General features: G+C 26.1%; 1 protein-coding gene across 2 annotated transcripts in view; it reads right to left on the reverse strand.

Annotated features, from left to right (window-relative positions):
• Window positions 1–780: 780 nt before the first annotated feature.
• Window positions 781–24,856, reverse strand: part of LOC135925168 (calcium/calmodulin-dependent protein kinase type 1-like) — a 42,067-nt gene continuing 17,991 nt past the window's right edge. The window contains exons 2-9 of one of the 2 annotated variants that reach the window (XM_065460381.1): window positions 9,563–9,697; window positions 9,254–9,328; window positions 7,405–7,543; window positions 7,000–7,123; window positions 5,328–5,403; window positions 4,891–5,082; window positions 1,148–1,235; window positions 781–992 (exon numbers count right to left, since the gene is read on the reverse strand). In XM_065460381.1, coding sequence (XP_065316453.1) covers window positions 915–992; window positions 1,148–1,235; window positions 4,891–5,082; window positions 5,328–5,403; window positions 7,000–7,123; window positions 7,405–7,543; window positions 9,254–9,328; window positions 9,563–9,697 — 907 coding nt within the window. In that variant the 3' untranslated portion in view covers window positions 781–914. The remainder of the gene's footprint in view (window positions 993–1,147; window positions 1,236–4,890; window positions 5,083–5,327; window positions 5,404–6,999; window positions 7,124–7,404; window positions 7,544–9,253; window positions 9,329–9,562; window positions 9,698–24,856) is intronic. The other variant, XM_065460380.1, reaches the window with a different exon arrangement.

Here is a 24,856-nt window from a genome sequence, read left to right on the forward strand (position 1 = left end):
GACAACACAAGTTATAAAACTACCGTTTTTTCCATTAATCATTAAAAAATAAATACTTTTTGAGGTGTATCAATACTCCTTTTTGGAGGTCGATCTAATTATACTGATATCGGCCAATTACCGGATCCGATATAACTAATCTGAATTCGTTCGTTTTAGATATTTAAATAAATTTTCATTTTTCAATGTAGTCATCTAATTTTAAAAAAAAATTAATAATTAACTCTATGAATACTGTGACATAAGTCATTTAAAATATATTATCAAATTTTAGTAAATCTATTATTTTGGGCTATTTATATCACTTATATATATCAATACGTGTAGAAATTATAATCCCATCCAGTCTAATCGTTACAATTTTTTTTAAAAAATTATTTATTTAGCTTATTAAAGCAAAAAAGATTCTTATAAAATATATTTTGCATTTTATTTTTTTAGCATATTTTTAATTTGTTTAGTGTCTTTTTTATAACTTATACAGTTATATAAAAATGTTTTTAGCAATTAACACATTTTTTTTAAATTAAAAAAATAATATAAAATACTGTAAAATTTTTAAATTAAGATGAAATTTTATCGCATAGGAAAATTTAATAATATCGAACAATAATTGATATTTAAAAAATGGAAATATGGCCCTATCCTATCTGATTAAAAATATCGATCACTACATTGAAATATTTTCTCAAATCTAAATAGTTGAAAATCAATTTTTATGATAAATAAAATGTTATTTTAATAATTATCACATAAATCTATGTGACAATATTTATATTTAAAAAAATATATAAATGACTTGCTAATATAAATATAAAATAAATTATAATATTTATAATAAATAATTTGGAATGCAGAGTTTATGTTATGAAATAAAAATATATTGTAATAAATTTGGAAAAATATAATAGTCTTCAATTTCCGTGAAGTGCTTGTGAGCTAATGGCCAGCTTTTTCATTTGCCTAATCACGACCGTCGCATTGAAAGCCTTCTTTGGATTAAGCGATTTTTTAAAATAATATCAAATATTTTATATTTTAAAATCTTATATAAAGTGAAGTTAATACAATTGTATATTATAGAAAGTCTTGAAAGATAACTAAAAATATAAGAAAATTAAAATAGTAATTGGTAATTTTTTTTTACTTTCCAATGTGTTTTAGCAAAATTTTTCCTCATTATTGGGAATACTTGCTCGTGTATATCTTTAGTTGATGCCGCTCCCTCTGCAATCCTATATGTTTTATGAGAATATATTTATAATAAAAACCAAAAAGTATTGTTAAATCAAACTTTATAGCGATCCTTAGAATCACAAAGGGTGTATGAGATCTTGTCAAGGTGGATTTAAATAGATAGAAAAATATAAAAATTTTTGGGAATTGAAATAAAATTTGAAAGTTTTATATCTAATTTTTCCCAATTCGAGAGTTTTTATTTAAAATTACAAAATGGTTCTCTAAGGCATTCTCTAAACTTATTTAAAAATAAATATATTCCATTAAACAATTCAATTTAAACGATTCCAATATTCGACAATTTGTTAAGATGAAGGATAAGGTGAATTAAGGCTTAATTGATAAAGTTTATTTTTATTTATTAAGATTTTTTTAGAGATAGGTTGGGGATAAATTCTTAGATTAGTGGATAATATGAAGGGATTAAAGGATAAAAGTATGAGTCGCTTTTGGGATAAAATTTAACCTTGATACCTTTTAAATCTAGGTGTTTAATTTCAATTTTTTAACAACACTTATAATGGAAGTTAATTCAAATTTAAATCCCCAGCATGGGAAAATCTTTTAACCTTTCCTTTTAAAGTCTTAATTAAACCTACAGATAAAAAAAACTTCTTTACATGATTAAATTAAAAATAGAATAGACCATTTATATGACTTAGAAATGAAAAATTATGTGCCTGATGTAAGGGCTACTTCTGATTTTGCCCATAAATGTAACATAATCTCAAAAAAATAGACAAGGGGACGTATGTGGAGCTCTCAAATTAACTTCATCTAATGGAAAATTGTCCCCCTTCATGAACATGCTTTTACTCCATTAAAAGAATTGCATCTTCAGGCTTTTTCTGGGGATCTTCCCGCTCATATAAAATCTAACTCAATCGAAATAGGCAAGAAAGAACTTATTAAGACATTTTTATCTTTTAATAAAAATTCAGCAGGGGTAATTGACGGTTTGGAGGGATTTAATGCCGCTTGTCCAAAAGAGCAAGTTGATGTAACTGTTATGGGAACAAAGTGGTTTCACACATTAGGTGCTAGTATTTTTGATTTTTTAGAGATTCAGCGCTATTAAGGGGATCATGCAAATTATTAGATGGGGCCATGGGATTAATGCAGGTTATATCCCACATTAAGTGCTTCCCATTGAAAACGGTGCGATTGTTTTGCTGTCATGAGTTTTTTTTATCTAAAAAAGATGTCGTTTCTAAAATACAAGGAAAATTGGCTTTATTTAAAAAAGAAACTATTATTGAATTTATTTTATCATGTCAGCTGATTTTTGTTATAAATTTACAATGGAGTGTCTCCCATACGTGTCTGCCGATTGATTGCATTTAATGCATGTATATTGGTTTAACAAGGTACGCCCAGGCATAAATTGATTGCATAACGAAACGAGTCGTTATCTATTAGTTGGTTATTTAAAATTATAGGATATGAGTCCAACCATTCATGACCAGAGTTGTTAAAATTAAGTGTTCTTAGGAGGGATTTATATTGGGGATCATCGTTCAAGTTTAGGTAGGCTAAGGAACGAGATACCAATCCTTGATCCCAATCTTTTTGTTTCGTTGAATCTGGCAGGGCTATGTTTGGTAAGACATTAATATTCCAACAATGTAAGGCTTCATCTAATAAATTATCTTTCTCGATGGTAATAATTTGCGAGATAATATTTTTTACTGATTTGGTTGATGATATGAAGGAAACAAGAGTAATCGTGTATGATAACCTATCTTAGGCCTAGTCCTCCAGATTTACTAAGGAGAGTTGCCTGAAGCCATGAGTTAGAATCGAGTTTTATGTTTAATAACTCCATTTGTAGTATCTTTTGTTCTTATTCTTTTAAAAGAGAGGGCACCAGAAGTTTTTAAACAATACTGGATTTGTGGTATTAAAAGGACGTTTTTGAGAATAAAATATGCCTGATGGATGAGTAATTTTTTTTAAGATCGATAGTTTAGGGAATAATGATTGAAGGTGCTTAGTTAAAAAATTTATATTTTTGTTATACATTTCAAAAGTTGATTTTGATACAAAAATTATCCTTATTTTCGAGGATAAATCAAGTTTATAAGTTTTGTTTAGTAATTTTGCCATTTAGGAAGAAAATATATCAAAAGATATATTAATTCTATTTTTTAATTTATAACATATTAACTATAATCATAATGTTTAATCATTAGTTTTAATTTTTATTTAAAATTATTATCAATTTTTCATTTTTTAAGTATTTAATGTAAGTTAATTAAAATATCAAATGTTCAAATTATTCATTTTTGTTTAAATTTATAAGAATAAAAATATGATATATATGTATCCACTAGATGGCACAATTTTAAACATAAGCTTTTTTGATTGTAAATAATTCGATAAAATGATATCTGTTAAATTATAAATTATATATTAAAAAATAGCATAATATATTTAACTATATTAAAATAACATGTAAAAAAAAATAATGTAAACAATTTAAAACAATACAAATGAAATATGTATTTTAAAAAAATATTAAAAATGGAGGGGGGGGGGTGATTGGAAGAGATAAGTGAAATCACAAATAAGGTGTTTTCTTCTAAACCAAATGTGTGTAAGCCCATCTGGTCTTTCCCCATCAGACAGAGGTAAGTGGGCGGGTTCCAGGAGGTGTGGGTAGTTGACCAACCCTAATTTTACTGTTTCTAATATTCTAATAAATAATTTATTTATTTATGTAAAAAAAATTGAAATTAAATTCAAATACTTTGATAAATACTTTTTGTTTTGGAAATAGATTTAAGCTGGCAAAATCAAATCTGAACTGTAACCCGAACCTGAACCTGAAACGATATTTGTTTTGGTTCAGGTCTTGGCTTTGTATTTCTATTTATATGTATTAAAAACTTATATTTAAATATTTTAAATATTATATATAAAAAGGAATATTAGTCACTTATATTCTTAAGTTATTAAAATTTCATTATAATTTATATGACCACTTGATCCATGTCCACATATTACCTTTCTATTTATTATTATTAAATGGTCCTTTATATATTAATAAATTTCGAATTTTTTGTGAATATATCTTTTAAAGTGTAAGAATTCCATCTATATAAAATATTAACGATCTGAATGCGTAAATTCTTCTCTATACAAAACAAATAGAGTATCGAAAACGTTTTTTTTTAAAAGTATTTGCTTATTACCTTTATCAAATAAATAAATGAACTAGGTAGGAGGATATATGGCATAAATATATAATTTAGTGAATTTTCAGACAAATAAATCCAATAGATAAGAAATTAGAAGGGGTAGCCAGACAACCCATATGACCACTTATTTCCGGTCTCCCCTCTACTTATAATATTTAATAGAAAAGCCGTAACTGGAGAAGGATGTGCTTATAATTTTTTATAAATGCTTCATAATTGAAAATTATATATATTAAACTGAGAAAATTTTAACCACAAATAGTTTACTATTATAGGGTATAAAAATCTAGAATCGTATTAACTCCGGTAACATACCTAACACCCCTAGTCTCCCCTAATTAAGAAATATATATTTTGTATTCTTTACACGATTTAACAATAAAAATAACTTTAACCTTAAGTATAAAATAAATCAAAAACAATATTCCTTAAATATATATTTATTTTATACCAAGGATGGGCTAGGGCTTGTCTACAAGTGTACCTCTTTATCGGATCGACATTAATGAGTCGTTGAATGAAATTTTTGGCCGAGGAGCTAATTTCATCCCAATAAGGGGAATCGAATTCGTATTCACCTTTAATTATTTGAGCGAATAAATTGGCATCGTCGTCATCGTAAAATGGTGGATAACCGCATAAGCTGATCGCATACCAAAAAAAAACATGAGATAAGAATATTTAAAAATTGTGCTCGTATATATAGAATATACGATATTTAAAATAAAATGATAAGCGTTATTTGATGTACAAGATATAGGGGTTTTAATTTAAATAATTTTTCTTAAATTAAAAACTCAACAATATCAAATATTATATTGGTTATTTTTTTTTTATTTGATTGATTTTTCAAATTTTTTTAGCGTAGAATCAAGATAATTAACTTACAGTATAAAAGATATGACACCTATAGACCACACGTCAACGGCTTTGCCGTAAGGATTTTGGAGCAAGACTTCGGGCGCTTTTTCCCATAAAAATAGTTTAAAAATTTTTTTCTAAAAAAAATTGAGTTTAGCAAATCCGGGTTAATAGGAAATCCGGAATTTAGCAAATCCTAGTTTTTATAAAATCCGGGTTTTTAGCAAACTTAAAAAAATAAAAAAACTTAAATCATTTATGGCGAGACATTTTTTTAATTTTGTAAAATCTGATTTTATCGGAATCGTATTTCTTCCATGAATAAGTATACCTAGCAGGATTGTTATATAGTTTATCTAAGGCCAGGCCACGAATGAAACTATGAAGATGGTGGCCTATTTTTTTTTAGTATGCTATATGACAATTTTAAGTGAAAACAAGTTATTCTAGGGGATATATAGAATATGGATTAAAATATTACTGAGACCATTAAGTTATGAATTATAGAAGGAAAAATGATAATAGATCATATTTATCAATTATGGAAGAGAACTAAAAAAGATATGTTAGAAGAGGGCTTATTAGAGAATTGAACAGAAGAAAATATATTAAACGAAGAGGACTTATGAGATGAAAAAAAATGAGATTGAGGAATATGACAATTCAATAACTTAAGAAAGTAACGCAGTTAAGTCTGAAATGTCAATGAGGCTAAGCCATGGTCTATTCTCAACGAGAGTAAGGACCATGCCAGCCAGGTTTGGGATAGATCTTATGTATTAACATAACATGATATGTCTATAAATATTTTGTTTTATTTTTAAGGATTATTAACTTTATATTATAAGTTGTTATGGATAAGTTTGATCTATAAATGATTATTAATTGTTTAAAAATAAAGGATTTCAGGAGTTATATTATTATTTCAATATAAGGGTCAGTAATTGATTTGTGTTTTTAAATAATGAATTTCAGAAGATATAATATTAACATCGATATAAAGCTCTATTTATAATTAATTCTATACACAATTTATTATTAATCAAACACAAGATCCAAAAATAAAAAATACACAAAAATTATTGACGAATTGGTGTGAAATTTTAGGTATACTCTATGCATATTAGAATACGATTTCGTTAAAATAAGAGATTTCAAACTTAGATTAACGAACTCTATATTTGATTTAAGTTTCAAAAACTTAATAAACGATTAATATTGATGAATTGATCCATTTTGCTGTATAGGTTAAGTCTAAAAATATCAAAAAATAAATTCGCTTTTAAAACTTTATAGAAAAAATTATAATCTTTTTTAATATAAAAATGAAAACATGTCCAAAATATAATTATAGAAAATTTTAAAAATTTCAAAAATTTAAGATACCACATTTCATTAAACTTCTAAAAGTTTTAAAACAATTGGACCTAGCCTTACATAGAAATTCGATGTATTTTCATTTCTAATAACCCAAAATGTAGAAGAGTAACATGGCAAAATATTTTATATTTAAGATTATGAAAAAAATTGATTTGTGATAAAATATTTTGCCATAGCGACTCTAAGATATGAAAATCAATAGTTAATATTAAAAAAAATTAACAAAAATTAAAACAAAACTGCTTAAATTAACATATAATTATACTTAACTTTTAAACCTGCAATACGCTTAAAATAAGTTAAAAGAAATTTTTTAGACCTACATAACCAGGCGTTCCGCAGGCCGTGGTCAAATCCCCGCTACACTCTAAACGCGATAAACCGAAATCAGAGACCATTATTTTGGAATTCTCTTCACTCGAATAATACAACAAATTTTCCGGCTTAAATTAAAAATGGTAATTCAGCGATGATTATTAGTTTAATAAAAATTTAAATATTAGGTTCATACACTTTTACTTGCGGTGACATAAATAACTTATATTATATATTATATTAGATCATTTAAAAAGAGGTTGAAAAGGGTCTAAATGATGCACACAACTCAAACAATATAAGTATTTGTTTAGCAAAGTTTGTATAATTTTTTTTATAAATTGTGAAAATAAATTATAATATAGAAGATAGTGTTATTTAAGGGTCGAATGCAAAATAAATTTCTAACTTTTAGGTCTCTATGAACTATCTTTAAATCGTGTAAATACTGGAGTGCTTCCAGTATTTGTTTGATCAATAAACTGGCATCCTTTTCGCTATAACTGCCTCTTTCCACAATTCTATCGAATAATTCGCCACCAGTTACCCTTTTATATATAATAAACAAAATTATACTTTAATTATTGTGTAAAATATAATAACTTACGTGCCAATAATTAAGTATATTGTAATTTTATATTTGAGGGTTAGAAATCTAAGATCTATATTTTAGAAATATACTCAGGGGTAGCCGGAATTTCAGCGGGGGCAACTTTATAAAGGGAGCCAATATTTTTTTGAAATAAAACAAATAGTTAATCACTCGTATAAATTTTTTGCTATTTTTATTAAAAATTTGTAAACGACGATTTTTATTTTTAAATTTTAACATAAATGAATTAAAAGCTAAATTTTATATTATTTTTTTTCCATAAGCTTTTAATACTAAATTTGTCTATTTTTCATCGATGATCTAGTGCTCGATAAAACTCTCTTTAATGTAGATAATGAAGTTTCACAAAAAGCCGTTGATACATGATGCTGGCTGCTTAGTAGCATTTATACAATTCTTTAAATGCAAGATGATATTTTTTATATCAAAATATTTACGATATTTTCAAAATTATTTCTTTAACTTCTGCAGCTAATAATCCCTCTGCCATTTCGTGTAAAGTTTCCATATTTAAGTTTGATAATGATTCTAATGGGGTCATAAAATAATCAGGGTCAAGGGGAATAATGTAATAAAATATGATAGAAGATTAAAATTATCTTGTGTAAATCATTTTAAAAAACGATCTACAAAAGTAATCAATAATTTATAATAATTCTTTAGAACTCCAATTGAAGTCTTTTTCACAATCAAATTTCAATTTGATATCCTAAAAAATCTTGAAGATTTGTAGGCATTTTACTTATCCTTGATAATTTTTGAGGGAAGAGATATTAAATCAAAAGAATTACCTCTTTTATTTTTTAATATATTAATTATGGAATCAATACAATTTTTAGCATCCACTATATTAGTACTTATTGAATGTAAATACTTATTTAGTGGATCTATTATTAATAATACCTCATAAATTAAAATGACAGTGGCTTTAAAATACATTTAATAAAGACATTGTAAATGATTCCTATTAAATTTTCTTGAATTTCACCACAATAAATTTAATGAATAATTATGCTCAGCTTTTCACAACTTGTTTATTAATTTGTATAAATTAAATAAATAATATTTTCCTAAAAATATTGTTGTATTTTCATTTAGTTAGATTTAATTGTTAATGGTGGTGAATTAAAATTTAATAAACTAAATAAATTTTTTTAAATATGGAGGCCAAAATATTTTTCGAGGGGAATTGTAGATGATCTAAGAATTTACTTCGATATTCAATTATATTGAAGTAAGTACTTAAAGAATAAGAATGCTTCAATGTAATATTTGGCTAAATTGACATAATAATCAGTGGCATAAATACTTTATCATTTAAGCTTTCTAAAAATATGTCATTTGTTAGGACTAGTGGGTGTTCAAAGAAATGTTCTGTTGAAATACAACTATTATATCAAATATTATAGAAGTGGTTCATATAATATTTTGGAAGCAGCCCCTTTGCTTTTTCCTTATCACACCATATCGTAAACTGATGGCTATTTTAATACAAGCCTTCTAACGAGTCAATTTTAAATCAAGAAATATGTTAAGCCTTCTAAGCTTTCTTAGTAACACCACTGCTGTATTTTACCGATTATATCATAAAAAAAATCACTTTGGCTAAAATTTAAATATATAGTATAGAGAAAATAATCTTTACAATTCCATGACTAGATAATAATTTTGATCATCTTCAAGGTTTTCTATTAATTTGATGATATTCGGATGGTATAGCCTTTAAAGTTATTTTTGTAACAAAAAAATAATTAAATTACAAGAATATAATTTTTTTTAATCAATCAAACATGTTGAGAAGCGATAAAATTCAATTATATGTATCTTAATCATTAAACATAAATACAATTTAAAGATTTTATTGTTATTTTTTTTATAAGTTATTAAATAGGACATTTGAAATTTCTAGTTTTTATAGCTAATAATGTCCAATAAAAAATAATTAATTTTTTACATTTTTAAGATTTGTAATTCATTGTCTAAAGATTCTTCTTTTCCTTTGATCCCCTCTTTACTGATACACTTGATAGCGACCCTAACGTTGTGGTCATCTTTAAGTTGAGCCAAATAGACTTCCGAAAAAGCTCCCCTATTGGTAATTTTGTTAAAAACGTTGTAATATAATTATATTTAATATTTTAGTAATATATGGAAAATTTCATCAGTTTTAAATTAAAACATTATAAGAAGTGGGCATTAACAAAAATCTACCTCATAACATAACAAGTTGCAGTACAGCTAAATTAAAAGCGCTCATCAGAAACTTAGAGGGGGGGGGTGCTTCTGAGTGATTTTCTCTTTATTAATTTAAAAATTTTTGAATATTTTTCCAAATAATTGTTAACTTTACATATTAAATTTTTTTTTGAAATTGGTTATACGTGATACGTGATAAAAGCGTTTTCGCCCTCTGGTTGTGGATACAACAGAGCTACGCTAGGTTTTCCTCAAAAATCCATCAAACTGGATAGTTAATTAAGGGGAGAAAAAAAATGAGGAGCCCTTCACACGTTTGTGGGCAAGCCGCACGTACTTGTACGCGCAACAGTCCGAGAACTGTTGCTTAAACGTCTATAGGCTAATCAACAAAAAGAAATGGGCAAAACAAAAGCCTATACCCATGAACTGCCAAAATAATTTAATTACTTTAAGGGTGGGTGGTGGCTAATTTTAAGTTTAACATCTAATGTAAGCCTTGATAGTTACTAACAATAATTGAGAATGTGTTCATATCAATTGAGATTAGAATTTATTCATGAAAATAAGGAAAAGCTAAATGGCTTTACCACAAGTTGTTTAAAATAGGTGAAGATTCCAGTGAATAGGCAAAAACTAGTCAGTAATCGGGTTATGACTATCCAGCAACGAACACCACACAACAAACGGTTATTTTTTTCTTTTTCCAGAGAAACAAAATACTCTATGGAGTGATAGATAGATTATATAGCGAAAAAGGTCTTTGATAATGATAAAGATATGAGAGAAAGGAAACTATGACGCAGAAATAGGAACCAGCTCCGTAAGTTTTAGGAAATGGAAAAGTAATTGTTGGCCAGGATTAACAAAAGGCATTTTGGCTTGATTGTTATATGATAGTCTATCACTCACGGAAAGACTCTACCAACAAAACATATTTACAAACCTCGCCACCCCCCTGTCGACTGGTTTCTCCATAAATGAAATAACAAGTGAACAAAGACTAAGAAAAAAACACTAAGAAAAAGCAAAGCTCCAGGGCCAGATAATATCACAGCAGAAAAACCAAAAAATAAATAAATAGCACCTATAACAATATCGCTACCTATTTGCCCTCATTTAATAGAATATGGGAGAGCGGAACTACTGCAGTGGGATGGATCAAAAATCCTACCTAAGTAACTACCCAAAAAACTAAGACCACAGAAATTTTAGGCTTATTGAGCTATAGCCATCACATCCTATAGCATGGAAAAAAAAGCATATCACCCACACCGAAAACTCCCCCCCCCCCCAAAAAAAAAATACATAAGTATATACAGGCCAAGAAAAGAAAATACTGGAGCCAAAAATTAATTTAGAAAAATAATCATGCAGAAAAACTAAGTACAAAATAACTAATGTTGAAAAAGAACGCGTTCAGTGAACGAATTCGTTTTTTGGAAAAAATGATGAACGACGTTCTTTTTATTTTTGACGTTCCTTTTTTTTGACGAACGCGTTCGTTTTTTACGTTAGCTCAATTTTAGAAAATCTTCTTATTTTTATTTATTTGAAAATGAAAAATATTATTTAATATTAATCCAAATTTTTTAAGAAATAAGAGGTATTTTAAATCAGCTGTTTCCTTTATCATATTTGAAGTTTTTAACCAGCCACTCCTATAGTATAATTTATTTAATACATTAGCGTAAGCATGGAGAATCTGAAGGTTGAACGTGAACGCGTTCGATATTTAACGTTGAACGCGAACGCGTTCGATTTTTTTAGAAATGCTTACAGCACTAGTTTTAAGTATTTGGTGGTATTGTTATTTTTCGTATTTATTTTCTCGATTTTGTTTGTTTTTTTTTGTATTTTTATATCGTTTTTTAAAAATTTTTTTTACTTCTTAGGCTGTTTAGTAAATCGAACCAGGTTCTTTCTTTCTTTCTTTCTTTCTTTCTTTCTTTCTTTCTTTCTTTCTTTCTTTCTTTCTTTCTTTCTTTCTTTCTTTCTTTCTTTCTTTCTTTCTTTCTTTCTTTCTTTCTTTCTTTCTTTCTTTCTTTCTTTCTTTCTTTCTTTCTTTCTTTCTTTCTTTCTTTCTTTCTTTCTTTCTTTCTTTCTTTCTTTCTTTCTTTCTTTCTTTCTTTCTTTCTTTCTTTCTTTCTTTCTTTCTTTCTTTCTTTCTTTCTTCTTCCCATAATAATTTTATAAGACTAAATTTTACAAATTAAAAGATTTCATCAAAATTCAAATAATTATTATTTATGAATCGTCAAATTTATACTCATTTGTAAAAAAATGACAAGAGATATCTTAGTTTTAATGATTCTTAATAATATAATAGTTAGCAATTATTTAATTTAATTTAATGATGTCTGTCATAAATTCTACAAAATATTTCAGCGTTCGATTTCGTTTTCATTACATATATATTTATTATTTTAAGAAGCGATATAAATGGTAGTTACATTGACGTGTGAGTGATATAATTTTAAAAAAATACACTTTCTGTTCATTAATAATCAAAGATCTAACTCGCTTATTATGATTTAAGGTAAATTCCTGATGAGCCGAACTGCTAGTAACATCAACAATATGGGCCGGCCTGTGGCCAGAATAACAATTAATGTTATATTTTCTTGATTGAATTTCACATTTATAAAATGAATTTAAAGAATAATAAATGTTTGAAGAAAAAGGTCAGGAAGTGGCTAATATTTCAAGTTTCATAATAAAATAGAATAAAATACATCATCATCATCAACATTAAATTTTCAAAGTGATTGCTGAATATTTAAATTTAATGTATATAACCAGTGTTGTTAAACAACTCATTTTGAACCGATTTTTTAAAACGCCTAACTCAATTTTTTAGCCAGAAAAATATTGCCTAAGCCTAGAGATTTCGATAATATATGTCTAGACTTTTGTTCATTCTATGCAAAATTTTCAAGGCTTGCGTAATATATATCTGGGTGAAATATTGAGTTTGCCGTTTTTAATAACAATAAAGTAGAGAATAAATTAAATTTTCTTTCAGAGTTTTGGATTTATATGAAATAAAATATCATCCCATTTACGCCCAAAATTTTTTAAAGGGGTTATTTCTTTTGCTTTAACAAAAAATTACATACAGTCAAACCTGTCTAATTTGGGTTTAATAATTAGGGCAACTCCCTAAATTGACAGAAGTTTTGAGTCTAAATCAAATTCCTATTAAACACTATTTAAAAATGCCTTGATATATTGGGCAACTGTCTACTTTGAAAAGTGGACAGATTTTAATCTTTTGTCCATTTTGCGCTAGACCTCTAGAAAGTGGGCATTTGTTGTATTTGTATCACTTCATTTATTTATATTTTAAAATTTGATAAGGCGATAGTTTAATAGGTTTTCTAGACATGCGTAGTAGGTTTTGCATTTTAATTTAGGAATTTAAAATGCAAAACCCACTGCGCATATTGGGAAAACCTTTTAAAATATAGCCTTACCTAAAATTTCATCATCTTTTTAAACCTAGTCAAATAACAAAATTATTAAAACAATATAATGAGTTATCGTTAATTAACAAAATTTAAGTTATATAGTTTCTAAATAATCATCCTCAAAAAGAATGAGGAAAAGGCTAAAAACACATAAAAAAGGGAATGGTGGTCAAGGGGAAGAGAGTGGGCATTTAAAAAAATACCGTTAGAAGCGGTAAAAAATCCTACAGCTTGATATAGTGTTGTTAAACGGCTTGATTTGAGCCTATTTTTAAAAACGGCTAAATTAATATTTCGTCCAGAATAATATTACTCAAGTCTGAAAATTTTGCTCATAGATGGCCCAAAGGTCTCATCAATTAGCGAAATCTTGAGATTTAGACAATATTTTTCTAGCTAAAATATTGAGTAAGCCGTTTCGTTTAACAACACTCTTGATATATATTTTTTAAAATAAATTTGCTCCAAAGATTAAGGAGTGGTGACTCCCTGAATTTTTCACAAATTTGAAAAAAAGAACAACTATATATTAATAATTTACATGTAAATCTTTATTACAATATAACATGAAAAATATTTAAAAAAGAACAAATATATTAAATTTAAAAAATGGAAACATATAAAAAAATTAAGAAGAAGGCTAAGTGAATGATTCTGGCCAAGATGTTTTACCGAATTATCGTGATAGCAAATGTTTGTTTTTAAGTTTTAAAAAAGGAGTGATATACCTTATGGATTTCGAAACCTTTTTGAAAAGATTCAAAAGCGGCTCCGGCAAGGGATTTTTAAAATTTTCTTATTTGAATAATTTGGTGGTATTTTGAAATTCAAAGGAAAATTAGCAAATGAATATTAACCGCTCCATTATATTCCAACATTTTTCATCTGAATAATTGCTAAAATCAGAATTTATTTTTTTTGAATCGGCGCACGCCGGCTATTTTTTATTATTAAAAACATTTTAAAACCCTGCCTGCATTTTAAAAATTATACTATTTTTCTACCCGTTTCGGGCCAGGCCTGCAGATCCCTGACATTTATTTTATTTTTCATAGAGAATTTTAAGCGAAAAAAATGAATTCATATTTGTTGTGAAATTTTTTGGCTCTTTACTTTTTTTTTAAACCTTAAATTTATGATGCTTCTTTTATAAACATTTTATATTTATTTATTTGGAAATATGAACATTAAAAATATGTATTTTTTTAAAAAAATAAATGATTACTATACCTATAACGATTACACAATAGCAATAATATCTAATTTTAATTATTTTTTTCCAATTATTAATATAATCTTATAAGCAGGTTAAAATTTAAGTAAGATATTCAAGGTCAATTTATATCTGCTAAAGGATCATTTTATTAACATGGCTCTATAATACCTATTAAACATTTATATTCATATTGAAATTTAAAAAATTAAATCCTATAAAAAAATTTGTGTTTTATAATTATTTCATATTTTAAAATGTAATTTATTCTTAAAAAATTTATAAAAATTTTATAATTTTATTAATGGATTTTTCATAGTAAAACAGTCACCAAATTTTTAGAAATTCTTAAAAATTTTAAATAATATATACTTTTTCAAAGTAAAAAATTATTTTAACATAAAATAAATGATAACAATTTTACCCCAAAATTCTTGTTTATATTTTATATCATAGCAATCTAAATGAGCTTATAATAATTGATTAATAATTCTTTAAATCTCAAAAATAAATTAATCGAAAGTAAACTAAAACAAGTTTTTTATCTAAAATTATTAGGCTACTGAAAAATCCAGACTAACATACTTTCCCTACATGCACAGTTAGCGTAAATTCGCTCCAAATGTGAATTCTCGAGTGGGCTCGGGTTATAAAATTTCGATTGGTAATTTTCAGTAGATAAATTTTTTTCCAGTATTTTATTATACTTACCATTAAATATATCATAGGCGTATCCAGGATTTTCCTATAGGAGGGGGAAATACGATTAGGCGAGTTTTTCCGCCTTAAATTTTATTGGGAGGTTAAATCGATATGAGAATTTACAAAAAAGCATGGATCTTATGAGGCTCAATATCTATCATTAACATTTATTATTAATTATAAAAAAACGTGATTCCTTTCTAAAACAAACTATTTTATTATTTATCAAATTATATTTTTAATGATCATTTGGTTACTGGTCAAAAAATTCTGTCCAATTTTTTATTCAAATACCAATATTCTATTATTTATGCTTAGCAAATATATTAATTTAAATCTGGTAAATATGAAAAGAAAAATACTTGAGATTTAATTATCCGCCATTATAATTTAAGAAAACTTCTATTTATAATATTTTTAAAAACATTATAATCATTGTAACACCTCCTTCTTTCTTTCTTTCTTTCTTTCTTTTAAGTGGTATATTTTTAGCTAATGATAGTGGGATATGGTAATTTTCTTCTGCTAACTCAAATTTAGTATTTATTTATAATTCGAAAAACGTATATACACCATTAATAAAGACCCCCCTCATGTTTTGATTTGAAGAGATAAATAAAATAATTAAAGTGATCTAACTCTAATAAAGTAAAGGGCGCTGGCTAAGCTAGGGCGAATATGAGTGGCTCACGGGAAAGTTAAAAAAAAAATATATAAATTAATGACTGAGATATTGCAGCTTAAAATTCGGGTTCATATTCGCCTCACGAATGCTCTCTCATTTTTTATAAAGAATATTCTCAAAAGTTTAAAATGAAAGAAGACAACATAACTTTATAAAATATTCATAGGATTTAATTTACCATTGAATTAAAAAAATCATAATCTAAAGGTTCATTTGCGATTTATTTACTATTCCAAATTTATATTTTAATATGTATAAATATATACACTAAAAAAGAATATTATAAATAAAATATAAATAATTAATATTGAAATATTGATATATAAAAACTGCTCGTTCGCTTTTATCCTGACTCACTATAAAGTCAATTTTTAAAATTTTTTTGTATGTCGTGATTAAATTATATTTCGGCTTGTTGATTAAATTTAAAAAAATATAATTTAGGCGTGATAAGCTCATTACCATTTTAACCCTGCCTAATAGCAACTCTACTATATAAAAAGGAATATATTTATATTATATACCCATTTTAAATCTAAAAACGCAATTAATGACGGCAAAAAATTTTAAAAATAAAATCACACTAGGAGACCATACTAGAATATTTAAAAATATTAATGCATTTTAATTTGAGTTATATTATCATTTTATAACACAAAGAAATTTATAGGTAACCTTTAAAATATATTCAAATCAATATTTTTAATTTTTTTAGAAAAGGTTGTGCCTTTTTCTAAAGAAAGAGATTTATGATTAAATAAATAGATAGGGGGGGGGGGGTTGAATAATTTTTTTGAACGTTATCTATATCAATAAATTTTGGAATTAAATCCGAGCTTAAAGTTATTTATGCGAGTTTTGGCTCATGGTGGCAACTTATTTAAGTTTTTACTTAACCAAAATACAATTTTAAAAAAATTTTCCCCCAAAATGGCCTAAGGAAAAAATGGTAAGCGGAAAATAATTCCCCGGAAAAAAAATCCCGGAAAAAAATTCCAGGAAAAAAAATCCCCGGAAATTAATTCCCTGGAAAAAAAAATCCCCGGAAAATAAATTCCCGGAAATTAATTACCCGGAAAAAAAATACCCGGAAAATAATTGCCCGGAAAAAAATTCCCCAGAAAATAATTTCCAGGTAAATAATTCTCCGGAAAAAAAATCCCCGGAATAAAATTCCCCTGGAAAATAATTCCCCGGAAAAAATTTCCCCACTATACATTGAATTGCTAATGCATTGCTAAACTGCATTGCTAAAAGGCAATCAATCATTATCAATTATAAATCAATCAAAAATTTATTACGTATATTTTTTTTAATGATAATTTTTTAAACTTTTTTTAAAATATATTTAAATCATTTTTTTATTATAAATGAAGAATACTGATTAAATGATATAGTATATAATTTTATTTTTATTTAATATTATTAATAAGAAATTTATTTTTCTAGCTTATTAAAACAAATATACATTTTATTCAATTTTAAAAATTAACAAATATATATCCGTAAGAGGGCGTTATATGTTTTAATATGGATCATTTTAGGAAACCGGAATGATGATTGGATAGAATTTTTTTTATATTTGGGTATATATATACATATGAAAAACCTAAAAATTAAAAATTTTTTTTAGGTTTCTTTGATGTTTAATGAGTAGGTTTAGAATAGTAAAACAATGGAAATTTTTTAAAGTAAATATTGCTGGCGTTATTTATCAAAATCTCTTCATTTTTGTTTTATACGTGTATATTTACGTGCTAAGCATTATTCTAAAAAATATTTTGAAAATAATTTGATTTGACCGATTGCCGAGCTCAAAACCGATCACTCACTAAATATTTGATTGATCAAATTTGCTATTAAGATAAATTGAAAAATGTTGATTTTTTTTTTATGTATCTATAAATACGTATAAAACATAATTCCAAAAAATATTTTAAAAATATCGTGATTTGACCCGAAAACCGACCGAATGACCAAATACTGCATTGCTGGCGTTATCCATGGAAAAAGCTTCATTTTTGTATTATACGCGTATATATATACGTGCTCAGCATTATCCTAAAAAATATTTTGAAAATAATTTGATTTGACTGATTGCCGAGCTCAAAACCCCACTTACTAAATATTCGATTGATAAAATTTACTAGTAATATGATTCGAAAAATGTTCATTTTTTGTTTTATATATCTATAATTACGAGTAAAACATATACGAGTCGGTTATCCGCCAAACCACGATATTTTTAAAATATTTTTTGAGATTATGTTTTATATGTATTTATAGATATATAAAACAAAAATGAACAATTTTCAAATTATATTACTAGTAAATTTGAATCTAGGAAAATAATTCCCCGGAAAAAAAATCCCGTGACCCGGATCTGCTCTGCAGTATTTAATTAAATAGAAATGTTTTTTAAAGTCAAATTTCTTCGAGGATTTGAGATTTTAAATAATAAAACGAAAGTTAAATAAATCTAGTTCACCTTTACACACTTTCATCAACTTTTAGGTATTTATTGAAAAATTATTTTTACACAAATTTTAATCATTTTTTTAGAAATATGATAAAAGGCTTTTCACAGTTTACTGACTCTTAAATAGCGCCCCTTTTTGTTTTTACAAGGATAAGCTATTAAATAATAGCATTTTATAAATTTTGTGGCTAAATAGGAAATTAGCAATTCAATCTGATACCCTCTATTTGATAAATATTATTTTACTGAAGTATTTACCTACTTTAAGAATTTAACTGACTGAATACAAAATCACTATAAAACTTGCAAAATTATATTTTTTACTGCCCAATTTTAATTAAATACTGCCAAAAGTAACGAAAAATGCTGACCACTTTAATCAAAATACATCCAGAGGTGATTATCAGCAGTGAGTATTATATTTTTCTAATCTAACAATTATTATTTTGCTTATGAATTTTTTTCAAAAGTTACAGAAAAGAAATAATTATAATTTTATTAAATGATATATAGAATAATAAATTATATTATTCAAAAGAAACAATTCTAGAACGTATATGTTCTCCAATTGAAGAGAGAAAATTGGGCAAGTCCCTTCTCTCTTCTAAATAATCAATGCATAAATTTTTTAAAATAGTTTGTTTCGTTGCATAAATACGATTTTTTTTGGGAGTGTATGTCCCAATATTCCATTGGACGATTTTTCCCATATCAACCGCTATTTCCATCCTTATTTTTTCGAGTAGTTCCCATATCTTCGGTTTTTTGTTGCCTACAATATGCTTAAATCGGTTATTCCATCCTTCACATACATTGTTTGTTCGATTTTCCCCAGCAATCGTAACATTGAACACATTCCATGTTTCTGGTGGGAACAATGGCTCTACTTGCCTTTGAGAGTTTTTCCCATGTCTCAATTCTCCATTCACATAATTTTTATCAAAATAAAACAATAATTCATTGTTTTCATCCGATACAATGGTTTTTAAATACTCCATACCTCGTTTGACATCGTGTATAGGTAAGAATGCTAATCCATCGATCATAGCTGCAAATAAGCATAACATTGGATCATTCCGATATGATGATTCTAACCCCAATTAATGAATCTTTCTATGAGTTGATTGAGTTAGATGATAAAAACATCCTTGGATGTTGATATCTCTACCTAAAAGTTGAAAAAATATATATTAAAATTATTGTATAGGTTTTATTTAATATTTATGTCTTTATCAATTTTTATTAATTGTACTGTGTGACAAGAAAAATGGGAGAAAAAATAAATAAAAACAAGTTTTGGTGCAGAATTTGACACTGAGTTCGAATTCGTTTTCTAAGTTTTCCCTTCACGTCAAGTTTTAAAAATATTATCGTATAAAGGCAACTTTTCGAAATCTCAAAAATGGTAATACGGATATATTTTAAAAAGTATCAAATGAAAATCCCTGAAAATTGGTGATAGTGTTAGATTTATATTTCCTTATAAATTTATTAATTTTTATAATTTTTTATCGATTGCTTTTTGAGAAAAATGGTAAAGAATTTCGTTTTGGGGGGTCTTAAGTTTTCAATTTAAATTCCCGGCAAGAATCGTATAAATATGTTGGCGGACTACTGCTGGAGTATCTTTTTTGAAAATAAATCATTAACTTCATATTCGCGGAAATATATTTAGATTTACCATTAAATGTTTTTAAATTCGATAAATTTTATGTTATTGTTTAATTTGTTTTAAATTCAATAAATTTATTGTATATTACAAGTTAAATCCTATATAATAATGAAGGAGGGGGTGAGACAACGGACCGATAAAAGGTTTATTAAAAGTAAAATATGAGATAGGTTAGCTTAGCATAATATATTTATTTAAATATGAGAAATGTAACTATTTCAATTAAAATAAATTGTTTGGGAATCGTACCTTGTGCAGTGTAGCGAAGAGAATGAAAGCTACAATAAATATATTAAATGTAAGCTATATTAAAAAAGAATCTAGAAAAATAATTCCCCGGAAAAAAAATCTCCGTTTTTAAGATAATTAAAATTACAAAATTAGGAGAAAAAATTCCCTATAAATAAATCAACGAAATAATAATTCTCAAATAAAATATTTAAAAATTTTGATAAAATTAATTCTGAAGAATTATTAGGATTATGTTTTATACGTATTTATAGATATATAAAACGAAAATCAACATTTTTCAAATTATATTCCTAATAAATTTGGTCAATCGAATATTTAGTGAGTGGTCGGTTTTGAGCTCGGCAATCGGTCAAATCAAATTATTTTCAAAATATTTTTTAGAATAATGCTTAGCACGTAAATATACACGTATAAAGAGATTTTGATAAATAACGCCAGCAATATTTACTTTAAAAAATTTCCATTATTTTACTATTCTAAACCTACTCATTAAACATTAAAGAAACCTAAAAAAAATTTTTAATTTTTAGGTTTTTCATATGTATAAAAAAAATTCTATCCAATCATCATTCCGGTTTCCTAAAATGATACATATTAAAACATATAACGCCCTCTTACGGATATATATTTGTTAATTTTTAAAATTGAATAAAATGTATATTTGTTTTAATAAGCTAGAAAAATAAATTTCTTATTAATAATATTAAATAAAAATAAAATTATATACTATATCATTTAATCAGTATTCTTCATTTATAATAAAAAAATGATTTAAATATATTTTAAAAAAAAATTATCATTAAAAAAATATACGTTATAAATTTTTGATTGATTTATAATTGATAATGATTGATTGGCTTTTAGCAATGCAGTTTAGCAATGCATTAGCAATTCAATGTATAGTGGGGAAATTTTTTCCGGCGAATTATTTTCCAGGGGAATTTTATTCCGGGGATTTTTTTTCCGGAGAATTATTTACCTGGGAATTATTTTCTGGGGAATTTTTTTCCGGGTAATTATTTTCTAGGGGATTTTTTTCCGGGGAATTAATTTCCGGGGATTTATTTTCCGGGGATTTTTTTTCCGGGGAATTAATTTCCGGGGATTTTTTTTCCGGGAATTTTTTTCCGGGATTTTTTTTCCGGGGAATTATTTTCCGGGATTCGGAAAAAATATTTGCCATTATTCACAATTGGCGCGAATTCGGGTCGAAATAAAAAACGAATTTATAATATTTTGTATACTTCGCCGCGAATTGGCGCTAACTGTGAACGCAGGGTAAATGAAAAACCTAGTTCCGCTACAGTAAAGTCTATAGACTATTTATTTTTTATTAAAAATATTTTTTCCATAATCTGTTTAAATAACCTTGAAATTTTTTCATAAAAATGGTCGTTTAATAGATAAAAAAATATAATTTGAAAAATAATTGTGTAATAAAATTAATTATAATATTTTTTTCTACCATTATACCATCAGGTGAAACATTTAAAAAAAATATGAATGGTGTAGTTTATAAAATTAATTAGAGTAATCTGGTATAGCTTATAAGTTTGCAAAATAATATAATTCAAATTTTAGAATGACATATTCTGAACCCTGCATCTTGCAGGGGCTACGTGTAAATCTACCTTACGGTAAAAAAAAATATTTAAGTTTTATGAAGTTAACTTTTTAGTTAGGGCTATGACAAATTTTTTCAAAAAATTTTGGACCGGGCTGAGGCGGGCCTAATGCAGAGCTTTAATAAAGTTTATAAACCTTTAAAAAATACTCATATCTTTCTTTATTAGGATTTGTTATGAACAATTAACTCATTTATAACAACACTTTTTAGGATTTTTTTTGTGAGCTTTACCCGTCATTCATAGTTAGCGCGAATTCGCCGCGAAGAATACAAAAATACAGCATATTTTGCATTTTTTCTTTTTCAAGGCTAACAACAGGACCTAAGTTATTTTTAAAAAAAACTACATATAACTAACTCACTTATTTCTATCTTGATTAAAATGATATTTAACGAAAATTTTAAATTTGGCAAGAGAGAGATTTCCTTGCCCCTCCCCATTTTGACTGTGCATATAAGTGTAATTAATAATTTGGATATCGTCTACTTTTCAAAATGAATGCTTATATGAATGTTCATATATTAATATGGTTCTAAATATTCCATTTTAAAAGATAATATATAATTGAACTAGGAAGGTATTTTTAGTGCCTTCCCATTTATTATTCTTATATGGGTAACAAGTTTTGTAGGCTTCCTTACGAAAAAATCGGCGCGATTATGGAAGAGGGGCTCGCATAATTTGCGTTCTCCTTAGAACGGGTTTTGGACCAATGTGCTAAATGAATGAATGAATTATTGTTTAAAAAGCAAACTATTACGAGCAAGTTTTTTTAGAAGAATAATTTTGATTTCAGAATCCGAAAACTCTTTAAAACTTTAGTAGAAATAAATTATAAATTTAAGCCTCTCTTTATGTTAAACTTAATATTTGGGTAAAAATTTGTAAAATAAATCTTGCTTTATAAATAAATAATATAATTCCTGTGTGTAATAAAATTAATATGGAGGCGAATAATTGATTGATTTTTTTAAAATTATAAATAATCTGATTCAAGACACATGTGCTAGAATTTACATCAGTGACAATCCGAGAACAGGATATGGAATTTCAGAACTGGAAACAAAAAAAGGGAAGTAAAAAAATAGGAATTGATGTAGGGAGAGTAATAAAAAATATTCTTAAAATAATTGTCAGATGAGAGGGTAAAGTAACGGCCAAGGACAGTATTGTAATAAATTTTTATGAAACTTGAGCCTTCTCGTGCAATATTTAATGATAATAATCACTCAAACGTTTAACATAAGAAATCGGAGGTAAGTTCGAAGAAACTGCGAATGAATGCATAAAGATCTTAAATGTTACAACCGTTATAATGTAATTTTATATAATGAATGATTTTCTTCATTGATATGATGAAGAAGTTTTCATTAACAATTTTTTATTTAACATGTATAATATTTTTTGGCAACCGATTGTGTATGCTACTTAAAAAATGAAGGAAGAAAAGAAAAAAAACTTTATAATAATGAGATTTTCTTGACAAATCATACATGTGATATACATACATCCGAAAAGCTGGTAATAATAACTGTATAAAAATATGTGAAATTAACTTAAAAAATGTGAATGTATATAAATAAATTAAATATATAATTTATTCAATTTGCTTCCCATATTTCTTAAAAAAGATGTATAATTTGCAAACTGCATAAATTATAATCGCATTCCAGCTTCTATGTCCTCATATATGAAAATAGCAGATAGTATATTCTCAGCGTAAGACTTACCTTTTTATCCAGCTTGGTTGGATAAATATTTACTTTTTATCGTAGCCGACTTGCAGATGTAATATTTTCTTATAAAAAAAACGATATAATATATTCAATTCAATAAGAGTTTCGAAAAACTTCATTTGAAATCAGATGTGAAATCAATTTGAAGTTACCTGGAATACGAAGAATAACTAATATGCTTATAATACCAATGAAATTGATCCCATATTTGAATTGATTAAATTTATGTTTTCTTTCAATAAAATTGGCATCACATCACATTGTGTTTATAATGCAAAAAATGAAACCATATTTTATTCCATTATCATTATGTTCAGATCAGTTAGTTTAGGGATTAATAAGTTAGAAATCTTTAATCTTTGACAGTTTGCAATTATAATTATATATGGCGTAGAACAAAGAAAGTTTTGAGTATTTCGTTCTAGCCAAAAATGTTACGTTCTGGTTGATAATCAGATTTGTTCAGTGATATACAGCTTAAGTTTCGTACTAGATCGCTGTTTATTTATTGATGTGTAATATTTATAAAATATAGCTAGAATCATGTATGTTATACACAAAAAATTTTTTAAAAAAGGAAAAAGGAATAACTACATCTATTCTATAACATTGTTTGATCTTTTACCTAAAATAATTTCTTCTTTTGACTAATTTCTCCCTAAATATTTAAATCGATAATATTTTTATGATATAAATATGCTTTTGAAATGACGTTGTTATGTTATTGCAAGCATCTATCATAGCATTTTCAATTTTTTTAAAATAAAAAAAATCATATTTTATATTATCCATATTTAGTATATATTTTAAATTTGATTGAAAATTTTTTAAATTCCTTCATGCATTCTCCAAAAATTCCTAAATTTATACTTTAAAAATAAAACCCTGTTTGCTGATGTTATGGAGTAGATGGAGCTGGATATAAATGAAAGGATAAATTGATATGTCGTATTTTGCAATATTAGTCTGGACCTCTTAGAAATAAATTGTAGACTTTCTGAGTCTGATCTAAAATTTCCTTTAAATTTATTAGAGGTTTAATGGTTTATAAAACTTAGTTTATATAAATTATGCATAAAAAGTGAATTGTTTTACATTAAGCAAATCTAATAAGTCAAAAAAGTTTATAAATTAACCATTCATATATTTTTATAAAGGAGTAAGGGAGACAAGGGCGAATTGAATCAAGGTTTAATCGCCTTAAAGCCTGTGATT

This window comes from Gordionus sp. m RMFG-2023, chromosome 2 (assembly GCF_954871325.1).
Source record: "Gordionus sp. m RMFG-2023 chromosome 2, tfGorSpeb1-WG-v2, whole genome shotgun sequence".
NCBI classification, from domain to species: domain Eukaryota; kingdom Metazoa; phylum Nematomorpha; class Gordioida; order Chordodea; family Parachordodidae; genus Gordionus; species Gordionus sp. m RMFG-2023.